At 38.9% G+C, this 18,434-nt stretch overlaps 1 protein-coding gene across 1 annotated transcript in view; it reads left to right on the top strand.

The window, feature by feature from the left end:
- The window catches only part of Cntnap2 (contactin associated protein 2), a 1,300,648-nt gene that overhangs the window by 550,056 nt on the left and 732,158 nt on the right, over nt 1-18,434 (top strand). Inside the window, exon 11 of the mRNA XM_077795886.1 lies at nt 12,433-12,539. Coding sequence (XP_077652012.1) covers nt 12,433-12,539 — 107 coding nt within the window. The remainder of the gene's footprint in view (nt 1-12,432; nt 12,540-18,434) is intronic.

The raw sequence follows: 18,434 nt of genomic DNA, 5'->3' as shown, positions 1-18,434 counted from the left end.
AGATATTAATCTCAGAAATTTATCTCTGGCAATCACAAGCTGTGAGACCTTTGGAAAGCTGTTTAGTGTGTGGCCATAATTATGTGCCTCCCTAGAGGAAGTAGTAAGAGCAGATGCTTTCTAAAAAATATTTTTTACAACCTTAAAGTCTTTCAATTCTTTTTGTGCTAGAACATCTCTAACAGGTGATGAGAAGTTCCTTCAACTTTTCTTTGGTTCAGCTGTTAATCAACAAGCATTTATTGAGAATTGACTGTGTTTCACGTGCAGGTCCAGGTTTTATACAGAAAACAGGAAAATTTCCTATAGAAATTTAGGATTGTTGTGAGACAGTAAATTACAGGATAGACCAATCCAGATGTCACAGGACTGCCAGTGCAGCACCCTGTGGCCATTCTGGGGGGTCTCCCACACCCCTTCCCTGCCTTCCCTCAAATATCTCCAAATCCTTCATCTCTGGTAGAAAAATCATCCCCCCCCCGCTTTTTTTTTTTTTTTTGCAAATGATTTTTCACAAATTTCCACTGACAAAGAACATTCTAACCAGCTCAATTTGCAACCTTGTCTCCCAAAGGCATTAGCAAATTTTCCAGGAAAAACAAATAAGTTAAACAGTGAAGACACTAATAAAAGGGTAGCACCTGCTTAAAGGGTTAACCACAGTTTGAATCAGCTATAAAATTAATGTCAGAATGTTCATTTCAGTGTCTTCATTGTACAAATAGTAAACGTCCACACACACACACACACACACACACACACTCACACACACAATGCTTATTTAGTCTTAGTGTTTAAGGAAATGAAATGAAGTCACACCTTGAGAGAATGTGACCAGAAAAAAAGATGTTCACATCATTTAAAGGCAATTAATGCATCTTTTGTTTGTTGACTCATTGTTAGAGAGTAAGAATCATTTGTCTGTATATTTTGGGCTTTCCAAAGATCTCAAGTTTAGAGCTATGATTTTCTATTGTAACTTATGACAATTCTGAAATATTAAAATGTATTAGACAGTCATATGTGCCCAAGTCCTGACCGTATCACAAGTATGCTCTGTAACCTTGAACAAAAGTAATTTCAGAGATTTGCCGCAATTTTTAGTTTCTTCATCTGTAAACTAAGGGGAATAAATAAGGAGCCTATAATTCTTCCTGACTCTGACTTTTACCAGCCTCTTCAATGGTCTGAATTTTCTTCTAAACCAGGAGAAGTGAGTAGATATGAATTTTAGAATTAATAATATATTAAATTACACACTAATTTTTGACAATTGCATGTCACCATAATCTTGATAGGTTATTAACTTAAGGTCTAGAATAAAAATGAAAAGATCATCAGTGATATTACTAGATGTGAACATAGCTATATATCAAAGACTGTATAAATAATTTGCATGGCCAAGAGACTCTTTCATTTGAGACTTTCTGCTACCTTTACCTACTGGAAATTAATTATAGCTAATTATAAATTAATTATAACTAATCCCTCCCACATTGTATAAAATTCATTGTATACACACAAATAATTTGCTCTTGTAGGGAGACAGAAGTTTGTATTTATACTACTGACTTCTAAGAAATCTAGAACACGTCTTCTACAAACTGTTCAGCTAAAACATAAAGCAATGCATTTGTTAGTGTTCAAGAAGACTCAAAACCTTTTGGTTTGCAATTGTTAAATTGATCAGATCTTTCCTTTGGATAGGGGCTGTTTCAGTGTTTAAGTCAGGGATCAAATGTGTCTGGGTCTTAGGAAAGTCCTGAACATCCTATATCCCAAAGCCATGAGAACTCAATATCAAAAACCACATAATAATGGATTCTTGTCTTTGGCTCAGTTATTTACTGGTGACTGTTTTTATTTTCACTTTTTAGAAATTAGGAGCAAACCTCACAGTGTCTCTGGCATACAAGATCAAAATTTACTGGGCATAAATGTTTAACATCTCTAGTAATTAGAAAAATGCAAATCAAAACTACTCTAAGATTTTTGTCTCACTCCAGTCAAAATGGCAAATATCAAGAATATAAATAACTATAAGTGTTGGTGAGGATATGGGGGAAAAGGCACACACATACATTGCTGGTGGGTCTACAAATTGGTGCAGCCAATCTGGAAAGCAGTATGGAGATTCCTTAGAAAACTTGGAATGGAGCCATCATTTGACACATCCATCCCACTTCTTAGTCTACCCAAAAGACTTAAAAACAGCATATTACAGTGACACAGCCACATGGATGTTCATAGCAGAACAATTCAAAATAGCCAAACTGTGGAACCAACCCAGATGCCCTTCAATAGATGAATGGATAAAGAAACTGTGTTATACATACACAATGGAATATTACTCAGTAATAAAAGAGAATAAAATTATGGATGGAGTTAAAGAATATCGTGCTAAGCAAAGTAAGCCAATCCCTAAAAAACCAGAGGCCAAATGTTTTCTCTGATAAGTGGATGTTAATCCATGGGGGGAGGGGATGGGATGAGTGGAGGAACTTTTGATGAGGCCAAAGGGAAGGGAGGAGGGGGCATTGGAGTAGGAACAATGGTGGAATGAGATGGACATCATACCTTAGATACACGTATGATTGCATGAATGATGTGATCCTTCTTTGGGTACATCCAGATAAGTCAAAATTTGTACATCATGGGGCTGGGGATGTGGCTCAAGCGGTAGCGCGCTCGCCTGGCATGCGTGCGGCCCGGGTTCGATCCTCAGCACCACATACAAACAAAGACGTTGTGTCCGCAGCAAATTAAAAATAAAATATTCTCTCTCTCTCTCTCTCTCTCTCTCTCTCTTCTCTCTCTTTAAAAAAAAAACTGTACATCATTTGTGTACAATGAATCAAAGAGCATTCTGCTGTCATGTATAACTGATTAGAACAAATAAATAAATTTAAAAAAAAATTTACTGGATATGAGAGACCAGGGGCCATGTTGGCTATCTAAGGGAACGTTTGTTGGATTTCAGGTTTGTAAGGAATGGTGAACCAATTCACAGAGCCATTCTACTTCAAGGACTATAATTTTTGTTAATTTTTCTGATTCATTAAACTTCCAACAATTTTATACTTAACTAGAACTTCTTGTTTGAATTTGGAAGAAAAAAAAACTTAAAAAATTAATTGAGTTACTGATTTTATGGTAATTTTAGTAATAATATCACTTCCTTTAAAATATTTAATCATTCTCCTATAAGAAAATACATCATATAGTATCGAATAAAATTTATAATATCACTACTTTCTTGAGTAAAGGATAGCTGTAAATAAATCTCTAGTGTGTTTGTTCCTGCTCGGGATGTGATGCCCTTGATACGTTCACAAGGACATGTCTCGGAGTCTGTTGGTTGCAGACATGAAGCTCTCAATTTCACCTAGAAATTCAGAGCCTTCTCAGAGCCAGCACTGAGCCCTGGGGAATCCTGACACTGGAAGGCAATGAACTGGAGTTCAGCGCAGACCAACTATAAGTTCAAACACATTCATAGGCTGGGAAAATTGAGATTACATTCGCCTTTGACCAAAGGAGGTCTCGTGGACAGCTGAGGGGATTTGACATCGGAGCTGACTGAGATGGAAACAATTTCCTTGCCCAACACTTTGAAGAGTTTTGCAATGTGAAAGGGATCAGAGAAGAATGGCAGGAGCTAGAATGGCATCCAGAGTCACAAGGGAGAGTTTTTCTCTTCCTCTTAAAGGAGACGAATTGCTGCCTATGGAGGGGACGGATTCAGGAGAGGAGGAAGTTGATAATTCTGGGGAAGGTGGTGGCTGAGTTGACTTTGTACTTGAAAAGACAAGAGATAGGACATAGAGCACATGTGTATAGATATGGTCCGCTTACGTCATGGCAGAAAACTGACCACATTTTCCTAGACATTCCCTTTGTCTCCTTATTTATGCTTGGCCCCCCAATTTTCCTAATCTGCCATTTCGATTAGTATTCAAAGGCTCATCAGTGGTGATGAAATCAAAGTTACCTATAGAAAAGATGCATGGAATGCAGACTCAATACTTAGTGCACACACACAGCTCATCCAGGTGCATTCTAAGCTGCGCCACCTTGTCTCTTGGCTTGTCTCTTCAGTTGGTATCTCCTCCCCCACTGCAGGGGAAGAGGCTGAGATAGGGCTAAATAACACTTATGGAAGGATGTGGTTTACAACTATGCTAAATTTAGTTCATTTGGGGGAAAAGAAAAACAAATTATGAGTTTAAGTTTAAAACTTATTGTTTTAAAGTTTCAATGGGGTTTGAAATTTCCTTGTTATTTGAGAGAAGTTATTGCTTCATACTGAAAATGTCACCGCTTATCACAGTTCCTGAACACAGAGTATCTGAGGCATTTCAAATTAATTTAGCTCTAAGAAGTGGATTGATAATGGAGCCCCTTTAATCCCTCTGTTTCTTTGCCATTCATTCCGCTCCAGACTTTGTGATCCTCTACATGGAGCACTAAAACTACTCTTGTAGCTGATCTTGCCTTAGTTAGCTCTTTCCTGTCTACCCTGCATTTTATTCATTCATTAATATTTTAAAATGTGTGTTTATCAACTAACATTATTTTTTAAGACCCACCAATATCTCTGCATGACTAGTGAAAAAGGAAATGTTTTAAATATCAATTAGTGAAAACTATTTTTATTAGGGATTAAGATCATAAATTTCTTCTGTTCAGGCCTCTGAAGGTCTGGCTTTGTTTTACCTATGAATAAAGCTCAGAACTTCTTATGGAGTATGCATCATCATGCAAGTTCCCAGAAATATTCTCTCTTGCAACTAAGACTTTGTGGTCAAAAGAAGAAAATAAAAAAAAAAAAATCTTTCATCAAATCACAGTTGACTAGACATAGTAGGCACTCATAAGTATATGTTGAATGAATCAATAAAGCTATATTCCCCAGGAAAATTCTTCTACAGTTGGAACTTAATGTATGTTCATAAACTTAATATCTATCCATTTGTTTGTCTTCAGTTACAAATAAGACAAGACCACACGTGATGACTTGAATAACAGCAATCACCCAGTGTATTCTGTCCTACAACGAGGAAAAGATGTAGGTCAACACCAGGGTAGAGAATCTACACCTCTGTTTTAGTTAGGATATATTTGGGGTTGTAACGAAGACTCAAGATCGGTGTCTTTAGCCATATGGGAGTTTTGCTATTTCTCTCTTATAAACACTCGTGGGTGGGTGGCATGACATGGTGTGCTACCGGGAACCCAGAGTTCTTACTTTCCCTTGCACCCTGCTGTGCTGTGAGACACCTGCTCCAGGTCTCAGGCTCACAGGCTCATGAGGAGAGAAAAGCGCAGGCCCTTCTGTTTTATGGGTTAATCCACAGGACATCCACAGCCCTTCTACTGCCATGGCCCAGTCTCAGGCCTCCTTGCTTAAAGAGGGCCTGGGAAACGTGACCTTTAGCTGGTGGCTCTAGGTCAAGAGTAGATCCTATTGCCACAGAGGGTGATTGAGATTTAAGGGAACAACCAGCAATAGCTTAACAACCTCCTGAGGAATCCTGGCTCTGGCCTGTCTCCTGGAGAGTCTTCCTTCCAAAGGGCTCATGACTGTGCAAAGGAGGTGGGATACCTGAGTGTCCGCAGGGGCTTATTAGAGGATAGGGACAGGGCAGCTGGGTGCACATCAGTACTCCACTACCAATCTTCTTCTGGGCACAAGCCTCTGCTCACCATGCATCATTCCAAAGCCACTCTTCACACTTACCCCAGCTGGAGCAGGCCCCTGCTGTCCCTCCTTGCAGGCTATCCAACTAAACTTTCAAAGACCGAGTTTTCTGCAAAGACTTAGCACACTCCTACAGCACTGATTTACTATCTTAATCCCATTCCAGCATTTTAAATATGAGGCTTATATATATATCTGACTTATAATTACCATGTTTTACCATACAACTGTTGCATATTTCATGGAAATTTTTTTTATATTTTTGGCAACAAAGTGTAGTGCAACTATTATGTGCAGTTTTTTTTTCAACAAAAAACTGTGCTGATATGACTTAAAAATAATGTCTTCCTAAGTTTTCTTTGATGCAAGATTAGGTAGGATACATGGAATACTCATGAAAATATATCAGTGACGTGTCAATAATTATGTAGTGAAATATCACAACATTTCACACCATATAGAGTCTCTTGAAGACAAAACTTTCTTTTTTCTCTATTCTCCAGAGTTTGTTTTGAAGTCCTTGCCTGTAGCAGGTAACTGACTGATTACAAAGAACTTGCTGTTATTTGTTTGGGTTCAATACAGTTTAACCTGGAAACAGGTGAAGGAATTGCTGAACACTGCAGGTTTTTCTCTGTGAGCATATAATCCCTTTAAGGACCTTTTATTCAAAAAAAAAAATGGGGAATGCATTGTAAAAATAAAGCTCTTGGTAAGTTAACGAAATAATATGAAGTGATCTCTGGTTTATTATAATAAAACAACTTATAAATTAGAAAATCCAAGTTAAGATATTATATTGTATAAGGCTAAAATTAACGAGTATTATAGTCAGTGCAGAAATGTGTAATTGTTGGATAGATGTGAACCAAAGATGGTTGATTACTTTTTAACGCAAAGTTTGGACATAATATAGTAGGTACAATAAATATCTCTGCTTTCAAGTATTTCCATAAATAAATGCTTGTCGAAGGAGCACCATCAATATAACATTAGCATTTCTATAATATTGTTATATAGTAATGAAATATTAAATTAGTTCCTGAAATTATAATTACTCTTCTATATAATTTTCATTCAAACAGAAGAAATATAACAGAAGAATGTAAGGCAGTGATATATACTCCACAGAGAATATACTTTCAACAAAAATTGAAATCTAATTAATATGAGAATAAAAGTACTAAAATATTGTGGAGGTCAACATAAAAGTTAATGGAGAAAAAAAACTTCATTGTGATTATAGAAATAGCTCAGAGAGCCAAGAGCATGAGAAATTGTATTTAAGAATGCAAACATTCTAAATGGAATTCTTGTCTTAAAGAGCAAAAATAAAACTTGGTGTTGAGATGAAGGGGAAAAAACTTTTAAGTTGAAGAGATAATTTATACTCGAGTGGTAACATATACATCATTCAGAATAATTTTCCCATGGTTCACAAATAACCTATCAGTAATGGAGAAGCAGTCCTTTCCCTTCTAAAGTTCAGAATAGGGCATGTTTAATGTGGTATAAAATCTGCATTAATCTAAAACCAGATTAAATATCCTAATACTGCTCTCTGTGAAGGAACTAAGCAGGGGAGAATCTGAGCTGAGACTGGCAGCTCTGAACTTGGTGTTAAGGTGAAATGAGACTCTCTTTACAGGCAGCGAGCACGTTCGGTGAATTTTATGAAGTCTGCAGGCAGGTTGTGAAATGATTAAACTCACTAAGTGAGATGAGGAGATTATGATATGTCACTCTGAGTGGATCCCACAGGCAGTTGGAGAGCCTCCGGAAGCAGCAGTTTTAGGGGAAATGTGTGAACCTATCACCTGTGCCCTGCTGCACACAGGGCACAGATGTCGCCCCCTCCTGCTGGCTCCCCTCTCAAGCTCTTCCTCTTCCTGGGTTCTTCCTTCTCCTGGAGCTTCCTCCACTGAAATGCTCTGGAGCCTGTGATCCCAGGGAGGTCCTCGGAGCAGCCCTGTGAGCGTCACCTGGGAGCTGCTTAGAGTTTCAGACTCTCAGACCACCCAGGCCTCAAGAATCAGAATCTGTTTTAATAAGACTTTCAAGGGATTCCTGGGCATAAAAAAGTTGAGAAACGGGACTTTTGGGTACCAGGGGCTCAGGGGAAAGTGACACCAAGACATCCTGATGAATGTTGAACTGTTGGTTGTTTTACACGTGAGCAGACTTCCCTCTGGAGTTTGTACATTTCAAGTTAATGCAAAATTTTACTCGAAAATATCTACTTTAGCTTTTCTACTGTTTTTTTTTTTTTTTTCTGTTTTTTAGCTACAGGGCTGAAATCCAGGGCTTTGTGCATGCTAGGCAACTGTATCTACCACTGAGCTACATCTCAACCCTATTAAACTTTTAAACACGAGGGGGAAGAAAAATAAACAAACAAAAAATTTACCCATGTATTTAGTTATGTTGTCAGACTAAATCTTTTAGATTTAAAATAAAATTTTTTGGCTATACCAAGTTAAGTTAGTAGTATTAATAAACTATGAAATGACTCGCTTACAAACAAGTCTGATACCACTTAAAATATCTTACATCCACTGATCCCAGTTTTCTCAATGCTTTGCAAATAAAATCAAGTGCAGAAATAAATGACATTCTCTGAGTGAAATAAAACCGCAACTGCCATCCGTAACTCCAAACTGAATTCCTGCATCTAGCCACTCTGTGTTAACTGATTTAATATTAAGTAATCATTGTACATATGACTTTTTAAAATATGGCTTTTGTTTGCCTCATATATTGGGGTACCAATAAGTTTCATTTGAAAAAAAAAATGCATTCGGATCTACAGCATTCTGACCAGCCCTGTAGGGAAGGGTGCTTGTGGCTGAGTCTCTGACCCCAGGGCTGTCTGGAGCCAGAGTAATTGGATGCATCACTTCCCAGGAGTCAACTTCTCCCCTGTATTGACACCTGCCAACTTCTCCCCTGTATGCTCCTGATCCCACTCCAGTCCTTCTCAAGTCAAAGCAGTCGAGTCATTTTGATTCATTTTTGATGTGAATCAAACTTTCGAGTAGGACATGCCATGGAACAAATTATACATTTCCTGTGACCTGCTAAATGAATTAGTTTATTAGAGCAAGAGTCTGAAGTCTGGATTTAAGACTAAAATCATAGATAAAAATAATTTATATTTCTCATGGTGGAAGGGCTATTGCCTCTGAAATTCCTTTCCAGTCCTTGGTGGTGTAACTTTCTAGCATTTCTTACCTTCGTTTCCTCAGTCCATCCATAGGCATTTACTGAGTGTGTGCCGGACACCCCATTATGCAAAGAACCATAAAAAACATACCTTCCTTCTGCAGTGTCAGCTTAGAAGGGAAGGACAGCCCAACAAACAAGGGCATATTGGATACATGCTATGGTTATGCAGGAGAAGAAATAAGTAATTAAAAAGAGTGCACTAGGTAAATTTGTGTTTTGTTGTGCTTGGTAATTGGCCCTAACTATTAAAATACATAGTGATAAGATATTAGGGTGTGAAACTGAGTTTCAATCAACTTGATTGGAAAACAAAACATTTTCCACCATTAAGAATTAAAATGCCAATAATCTGGGCCAAGAGAAGGTTGATTTTAAAAATAAGAATTGCAAGAAACCAACATTAAAACTAAAATGCTAAAATCTCATTGAAGTACAAATAATCACTTTTTCAGAAAGCCCTAGTCCTGCATTTGGGGAGTATTCCGTTACTCTCACTTGGTGGTTTATGCTTCCCTGGCGTGCAAGTACACCGTCATCTTTTTATCACTGAGATGTGGATTTTCTACTTGGTGCATTATTTAGAGCACATTTAGATTCCAACTTGGTTTTCCTTTGCTACTCAGTAGGCTTCTGCACTACCTCCCCCTGAATTAATTGATATAATGAGCTGATGTAAATGATCCTCACCATTAGGCTGAGCTAATGTTAACCCACGATGATTTAGAAAGTAAATATACCACACAAAGGCACATACTTAATGAATTTCACACTGAAGTATCAAGGATGCTTTAGTTTCCTGCATATTTGGACTATCTGTTCCCTGCCTTCTAGGGTGACATGGAGAGTAAGCACGGTGGATGTGGTTCCTGCTGCAGTGCCCTGGGCCTGGGTCTGCATGCACGGTGGGGCTGTGAGGGGGCCCTTCCATCTCAGGACCACTACCCCTCGCTGCTGTACTTCCTTCCCCTTTGCTCCTGTTCTGCTAGGACCACTTTCCAAGAGTTAATCATAAAGTGCAACACCTCTTTTAAGACCCAGTGAAAATGTCCTCAGCTCTGTTCAGCCCTTTCTGTAGGCTCCATCTGTCACTCCTCTAGCATCTAGATGTTTCCGTAGCAGTTCTTAGGTTGTCGTGACTCACCAAATTCTTCCTGCTCCATATTTTGCATGACTCTTACCCCCATCTCCACCTACAGCCACATTAAAAAGTCTTTTGAGGACCATCTTTGTAGCCTTCATACCATCAAGCCCAGATTATATGGAAAGGGAAGTAGGTGTCTATTAAACATAGAGTGGGTTTCCCATCCTTCATGAAAGTCCAAGATCATGGCTTTGCTTATATTGTACTTCGACCTACTAATGTTCTTTCTCTTGTTTTATTCTTATATAGTCCTGTTTGATCTTTGAAAGTCAACCCAGGAGCTTTGAATTGTGTCTGAAATCTATATTTGATCTCTCACAAGAAATTCCATGGTGTTTTGATTGTCTCTGAGTTGTGCCATTTTTATTTTCGCCTCTGTTACAGTTCTCATACATAATGTATCTACTTTCATAAGTGGTAAGCTCTTGAGAAGCTGTGAATACAGGCTTATTCTTCTGTTTACCATAGTGCTGTGCATACAACAAGTGCTCATTACATATTTGTTGCAGGAATAAAGGTTTCTGAGGAATCATGGAGAAATAGCACACATATAAAGAATCAGGAGCTCCACATCATATTGAGCTGGGCCCTGCTGCAAGAGACTTAGACATCAAAGTTGACAAATCAAGAACATAGGTTGGAGAATGTGGTCTGAGACCATCTCTATCAGATTTTGTAGCAAAAAGGCCAGGCCGTGGGGCATTATGTTTAAGGGTTTCCATGCAAGGCGGCTCTCTGTCAATCCATTGCCTGTGACTCACTATTATAGGTTCTGCTGTTGAATCTGAGTTTCCTGTTGAAACCTAGATATCTTCTGTGAATTCTAATACATAACATTAAATAACTTCTTTTCAATCTTTTTAAACAAGGATTTATAAAGAAGCAGGTTGTGGGGAAGTTGAAGAAACGAATTGACGGAAGGGGCAAGGAGATGGGATAAGGTGACAGGAAAGAGTTTGTGCCACTGACAAGAATGTTCCAGAACAGATCTCAACCTCACTATTTCTATAATACAGTCAAGTGATGAAATGGTGCCCTGGAAGCTGTGACTCATATATTTACAAGCACGGCTCTCATTCATTGACCCTCTCCTTCCTTCCCCTTATCTACTTCAGGAACATTACCTACAAACCTAACATGGTACATCTACACAATGGAGTTCTATTCAGCCACACAAAAGATGGAATTCTGTCCTTTGTGACAGTGTCGTGGGGAAGGGAGATTATTGTGTTAAGTGAAATGAGCCAGGTACAAAAAGAGAAGTACTAAGTGATAGCTCTCACATGGAATCTAACAAGACACTTCTCATAGAAGTCAGGAGGAGAATGGTGGTTAGCAGAGGCTGGGGAAAGGTTGTCAGTGGTTACTAAGTTCCAGTTAGAAAACAGCAAGAAGTCCAGGAGTGCAGCTGACCAGTAGGGTGCCTGTAGACGTGATTATGCTGTGGGTATTTCACAAAGCCAGAAGATAGGACTTGGAATGTTTTTACCATAAAAGGTAATGATAAATGGTGGAGAAGACAGATAGGTTTGTCCTGATTTAAACATTACACAATGTAAACATATATTGAGACATCACATGGTAGCCCATTGATATGTATAGTTTTATATGTTAAGTATCAGTTTTAAAATAAACTAAAAAATAAGATGTTTTAGAATATTTATAAGATAGATATAATTTCCCACTTTTCAAATGGGGACACCAAGGTTCAGGAAAGTTACATTTAGTCATCACAGTCAGCTTCCTAATGCATGGAAAGACACAACTTTGAACATAAACCCTATTTTCCCCCTCTATTATGTTTGCTCCTCTTTAAGTCGGTGGCTTAAACTATCCAGTCAGGTACAGGGGGAAGTGTTTGAAAGACAGAACTTTTTTCTTATTAGGTGAATGTGTTTCCTTTGCTGTTGCCATGGCATTATCACAAAAACTCAAAATTGTTTGGGAAATCTCAGGACTATCCCTCTGCAACTTGGTATTGGCCTTGACAGAGAAGAAAACAGGAGAGAAACGAGATGGCTTATCTTCCATCCTTCACCAGGAGAAATCTGGCGAGAGGATCTCTGTCTTTGGATAAAAGGGAAACAAAATGAATCTGTGATATGCAAATGAGCCCCTCAGCTGGGTGTGAGTATCTACTATTTACTCAAAAATGGGAAACACCAGGCCTGTGATACATCATCTTCTGTGTGCTTGGCACCTTCCATCATGAATCATATTAATCTGCTAAAACTAACAAGGATTAATTGCCTCAGTAAGGCAACCTGGCATTGAAATGATAGATTGCCCAAACAGCTTGGAATTTGGCCACTCATAAATCTCATTTGTTTGTTGGTTCATTTCTGTTTGTCTCCTTTCCTGACAGATGTGTGCCCAATCACTGTGAGCATGGAGGGAAGTGCTCGCAAACGTGGGACAGCTTCAAATGCTCTTGCGAGGAGACAGGATACAGCGGGGCCACCTGCCACAACTGTGAGTGCCAATTCATCTCACTTTAATCTTGGAATCGCACGAGAATCACAGGTCTTCAGCCATGCTTTAAAGCGTAGCAGCCTGAATTATCCATACACTGCATCCCTTGATCTGAAAAGCCCAGATTCTGTTGTCGTGACTCCAAAAAAATAGTGTTCCACTTGTCAAACATGTTCCCGCGTGCTGGACAGGGGGCCGCTAGAGTCTCCAGCATTCCATATTTGAGTTGGAAGGCAGAACGTGGAGTCCCCTCTGTGTGTCTGAGCCAGGGCTGTCCAGTTAGATTGCCTGGGAAATTGTGTTAGTGTGATGTCTCTGACTGGACCATCATTTATCAATTCATCTGAGAGGGAGACAGAGTATAATTTGAACATTTAATTCCTGGACAGTGGTTGCCTCTGGTGTCAGCCCAAGTATTTGGCCCCATTTTTTCACATCAGAGAAATGAGTCAGAAAGGGGAATAAAGTCCATCAACTTATATATCTAAAGTAAAAGCACGAGGAGGGAAAACTTCTAAAAACATTAAAAAGAAAATCTAACATGTGCCAATGACCAGAAAAATACCTTATATCTTGTATTACATAGCTTTATCCCATATGTTTGAATACAGATTAAACTTTTAAATTCAAAGCATATTTTAAGTGAATGTTAGTTCTTTGATTGTGATATTAATTTTTTAATAATGCGCTTCCATTTTACAAAGCATCTTTGAAAATAGGCTTGCCATAAAACATATAGTGAAGGGGGTCATCTGTTGTGTGGTGTGTGTTGTCTTAAGAGAGAAGAGAGTCAACCGTCTTTCAATAGGCTAAAACCCTGAAACCCTAACATCTAAGGCCTCTAATCACACAAGATCGATTTCTCTTCACTTTATTTTTAGGAAATGACAAGCAGAACATTCTCAGAGTAGAGTCCTGGGTACAGTAAAAATGCAATATCGTTCTCTGTGATTTGCAGTAATGTGCACTAAGAAATCATGCTTAGAATGTACTGTGAGACATAAACTGAGAAAAACATTTGAAATTTATTTTTCTTCATTTATTAATTTTTTGAGGGAAATAATGAAAGACAAGATATAAAGGGACTCTTAGAAGAACTAACATTAACAGAAACCTGTACAAGTAACAACAGACAGGAGATTCATCATCTGTAAAGCACTTAAATGTAGAAAAGAATTTAGTGAACAAAGAACAAAAATGATTAATAATAAAATTAATTAGAAAAAGACCACGGGAGGAAGGAAGGGAGGGTAGGAGGAGGTGCTGGAGAATGAAATTGACCAAATTATGTTGAGTGCATGCATGGATATGTAACAAGGAATCCCACTAATGTGTATAATTATAGTGCATCAATAAAAGTTTTAAAGATCCAATGAATAAGAATGTGGGACACAAAAGCTTGTAAAACAAAATAAAAACAAAGACAAAAGAAAAAGTTCTCCTTGGCATCTTTCCTAAAATGGAAAGATTGTACTAGATACAATTATATCTGGTGAAAAATAAGTTATAATTCAATTATGTACCAACCACACAAAATGTTGACTTTTTGTATACAATATTCATTATTATAAAAGATGAGGCCGAAATAAATAACTTTGGTAAAAATTAGCAATCTTAATTTCACCAGTATAATTTTTTATCATGTGAAAGTTACCATATTTAAATGCAAGAAATCTTGTTTCTGAAATACAGCAAAGCCAAGGAAATACAGAGCAAGAATTGGTAGTGGTCACGGGGTCTCAACCTCTGTGATGGCTTTAATATTGATAATTGAAAAGTCAGTGAATTTTTAACACAGCAAAATACATTACAAAGACAAAGGCAGAATTGTAAAAGTACAAGCTTTTGATTGAGTAGTTGATAAGAGTCATAACTGCAGATATTAGAAATATGCTCATTGTGGCCAACTCTAGATGTAGAAGTGGGAAACTACCTCATATCTAAGTGTTCCTTCCTACTTGCTCTTCACTCCCTTGTTACTTCTGTAAGGGGAGAACTATTCATTTTAATAATGAAAACTAGATCCCTTGCTCAATATTGTGAAGGTCAAGTGTGCACATCAATAGAGGTTGAACAGCCATATTGCATAATTCAAGAAAAGGCTTGGTTTGGAAGAATGTACCCTGCAGCTTATTAAAGGATGTTTGCTTCCTATAAAGATTTGATACATCTCTTCATATTCCCATGGAGGAGTTAAAAATCACAAGAGGTCTGGCATAGCACATAACAAAAAGATGCAATGTGTTCCATAAAGTTTGATACATAAAGTTGGATGGTTTTTCATTGTTACTCAGTCACTGGATGCATTCCCAGCAAGAGCATTGAAGTGAAAGTCCCCGATGTCTGCTGTTGGCTGGAGGTCACCACTCAAAGTGTCCTTCTAGACAGTCATGTGACTTCTCTGGAGCTTTCTTTACTCCCGTTAACTAAAGGGTTATTGAATCTCTTTTGTTTCTAAAGGCCTATGAACTGACATTTCAAGTTGCTTGTCCCATGTTGTGTGGTTTTGGACTTTGCTAGTATTACAGATTGAGAATCCCTAATTCAAAAATCCAAAATGCTCCAAAATCTGAAAGTATATAATACCTACACAATACCTCAAATTTTCAGGTTGTGGAGCATTTTGGATTTGGGGTTTCTGGATTAGGGATGCTTAATAAGTAAAGTCTAGGCAAATATCCAAAACCAAGGTAGAAAACTCTAAAATTTCAAACTTTTAAAAAATGTTTTTATTAGTGCATTATGGTTATACGTAATAGTGGGATCATTTTGACATATTCATACATGCATGCCATGAAGTTGCTCCTTTTTAATCCCCAGTACTTCCTCTATCCCTCCCCTCCTCTCTCCCCTGCTCCTCTTCCTCTACTCCATTGGAGGAGGGACTACAGAATGAACTGGACCAAATTATGCTGTGTACATAGGAATATGTCACCGCACATTCCACCTTTGGATATAAAACACCAACTTAAAAAAGCCAATACATAAATAGAAGGAAGACTCGAAATCCTTTTGAACCCAAGTATTTGGATAGGGACACTCAGTCTATACTAAATATTTACCTTGTTTTTTTTTTTTCTTGCAGAAGACCAAGCATTTCTGCCAAGTAGAAATTATGCTATTTTGAAATAGTACTATGTCCCCCAACCCTCCCCCCAAAAAACCAGCTAACCCTGAACTTTAGTGTAACTAAACATTTGATAGAGTTTCAAGCACTGTAATTAGGCTACAAAATGCTTATTTAGCCCGTTTTCTACACTGGTCCAGCCTTGGTCAGGATGAGAGAGCAATTTCTTGAGTGATTCACGTCGTTTGGCTGGGTCATGCTGCTTGCCCTTGAATTGGCTCTACCCCTTGCTCCTACCCTTGGCAACTGCAATGGACACAGTACTCACCTGAGAAGCCACCGTGGGCTAAACAGGTGATTCACAGGAGATGCCACGTGCTTCATCCTGTGTAGCACTGACATGTGTTTTTCTATTCTTTCCTTTGAGAGCCGTGTCCCTTGGCTCTGAACTTCGCAAACAATGATGTCCACATCACACAACTTGCTATTGAATTTCATATTCCCACACGTTATTTGCCATCATTTTCATGGCAGATTTGGGCTGAAAGTGAATGATTGTTTTCCAGTTTTTCCTGAATTGAAGGGGCAGTCTTGATGAACAGGCAGTCTAGACGCCTCTTAGACTTGTATCTTATGGTTTATTCTCTAGTTGGTCAATTCGTAGAGATCTTACTTCCAAATATGTGGTAGAGAGGACTCAATCTTGTCCCTTACACACGCTCTGCTGAGGGGAGGAATGCCATCCTTTGGTGAGAAAGTTCCCCAGGAGCCGTTCCCACCAGGATGGTCAGATCACAGAGGTTGCCATCCAAAACCAAGAGAGAATCATTTGTGACAAAATGAGTATATAGGGAGTCGTTGGGGTTCAATACTTTTTAAAATTGTCTTCTGCAAACATTCTCCGTTTCAAAGAACTGCCTCCTGCTATGTCTGGGTGTGAGTTCTTGGCGGGGTGACACAATCACGCTGACATTTGTCGCTGGCTTATTGGTTAGTGGTGCTGACTCAGGGGCCTCACCCTCCCAGGATCTGAGGACGTCCTTCCTGAGCAAGGTCAGTGCTGACAGGCAGCTTTCCCCAAGTGTGCTGTCGAGATGCTCTGAGGGGCCTCCCGGCTTGCTCTAGCTCCCAAGTGTCCCTAGGCTCTGATTACCATCCTGCTCCACATGTGCGCCTTACACTTTGACAGTGATGGCCCTCATCCATACATTGACATCAGGAGGCTACCCTGTATCTCAGGGCTTAACAGATATTCTTCCTCCTTAAGACCCTCTCTTAGACCTCAGCCGTTCTTACATATAAAACCACTCTATGGAGAATTTCCCTAAACTTCCCCAGAATATCCTCCAAACCCTGAAAACCTCGGGCTACTCACAGAGAGTAGGAGGATAAAAGGGACTATCTCAGTATTTGACAAAGATACTCAATGTTTTGCGATGAAAATTAATAAAAAGATTTTAAGTGCCAGATATGTATTCTAAGAGAAAATACTTTTATGAAAGATGATATTTTATGAAAGGAGAGACTGTGGCCCCTATAGGTAGACATCATGTCTCAAATGATAGTAAGATGACTTGCGTGGATCTCTTCCAACTTTAAAATGATCAGATTTCCAATTCTGAAATCTAAGGTCCTGACATTGCCACACAACATATGTGTAAAATTGATACAAGCCAGGTTAGAGGAAAAAATGAAATGTGCATAAAAGCAACTATCCTGCATGCTGTTGTGCGGAGCCGTTGTTGGCTCATCAATTTGTAAACCATAAATTATACTACACGTTACTTCTGCCCAGGTGTGGTCATTTTCAACACCTCACATCATGTTATTCATAGTATTCATACCCATAAGTATTCTAATTCAAAACACAATTCTTTAAAAGAATGCAATGCTACCTGTTGTAGTCAACAGTGACCTGGGGAATGAGCACGTAGATTTGCTGGCACTTAGAAACCTGGTGCCTGTGTCCATTTGGAGCATACTTAGTTCTAGTATCAATGATGACAACGTGGAGTTCAATACCTACAAAACCAAGTGGTCACTGGATAGAATCGTGTTGTTCATCTCAAAGCTGAGATATTTAGACTTCCAGAATTGGATTCCATCCCTCAGCTATGGGTCCATCTGGCTTGCAAGGTCCTCTTTGGCTTAGCCATGTCTTTAACCTAGTTTCTTATTAGGATTGTTTTCACCCATTTGCCCCTCCAGTTCCACTGACCTTTCAATCCTTCATGCACCATCCCCTTTCCTCTGCTACTTTCCCTGCCACAGGACATTGGCACATCCTCCCTTTCTACCTTGCCGGGTGTGTTTCTACTCATCTTTTCTCTCTTAGCAGGGCAGTCCCCCACCTCAGAGAAGCTTTCCTTGACTAAGCATTTAGGTCTGATTCTCTTAACTAAGACACTCATCATCTCCCTTTCAGTAATGGTCATGGTTTTGCCTCTGTAACTTGTGATTCTCTAATAATGCCTGACCCCTCCATTGGACTAGACCCTCTGAACAGAGTGCTGGTTTGGTTCCCTGATTTATACCCACAGACCCCAGCGTAACATATAGGCCCCTGGGTGTGCTCTGAATCAAACAGTGTAAGGGTGTCAGAGACTGAAGGGCATCAAGAGTTGTTTCTTTTTTTTTTTAAAAAAGTCAAAGTCCTTTATGCAAATTTATGGAGACAGTGAAACTACAAAGAAAGAGTGAAAGTAAAGGGGGGAAAATGGAAAACAGACCAGAGAGCAACCCAGCTCTGCAAAAATATTTTCAAAATCTACAGTATGGATTACTGGAAGGTGGAGAGTATGTGGCAGTGATAACAGCAGAAACAGCCA

This window comes from Urocitellus parryii, chromosome 3 (genome assembly GCF_045843805.1).
Source record: "Urocitellus parryii isolate mUroPar1 chromosome 3, mUroPar1.hap1, whole genome shotgun sequence".
NCBI classification, from domain to species: domain Eukaryota; kingdom Metazoa; phylum Chordata; class Mammalia; order Rodentia; family Sciuridae; genus Urocitellus; species Urocitellus parryii.
Note: the sequence above shows the minus strand (reverse complement) of the source record. Positions and strands in the feature narration are given on the sequence as shown.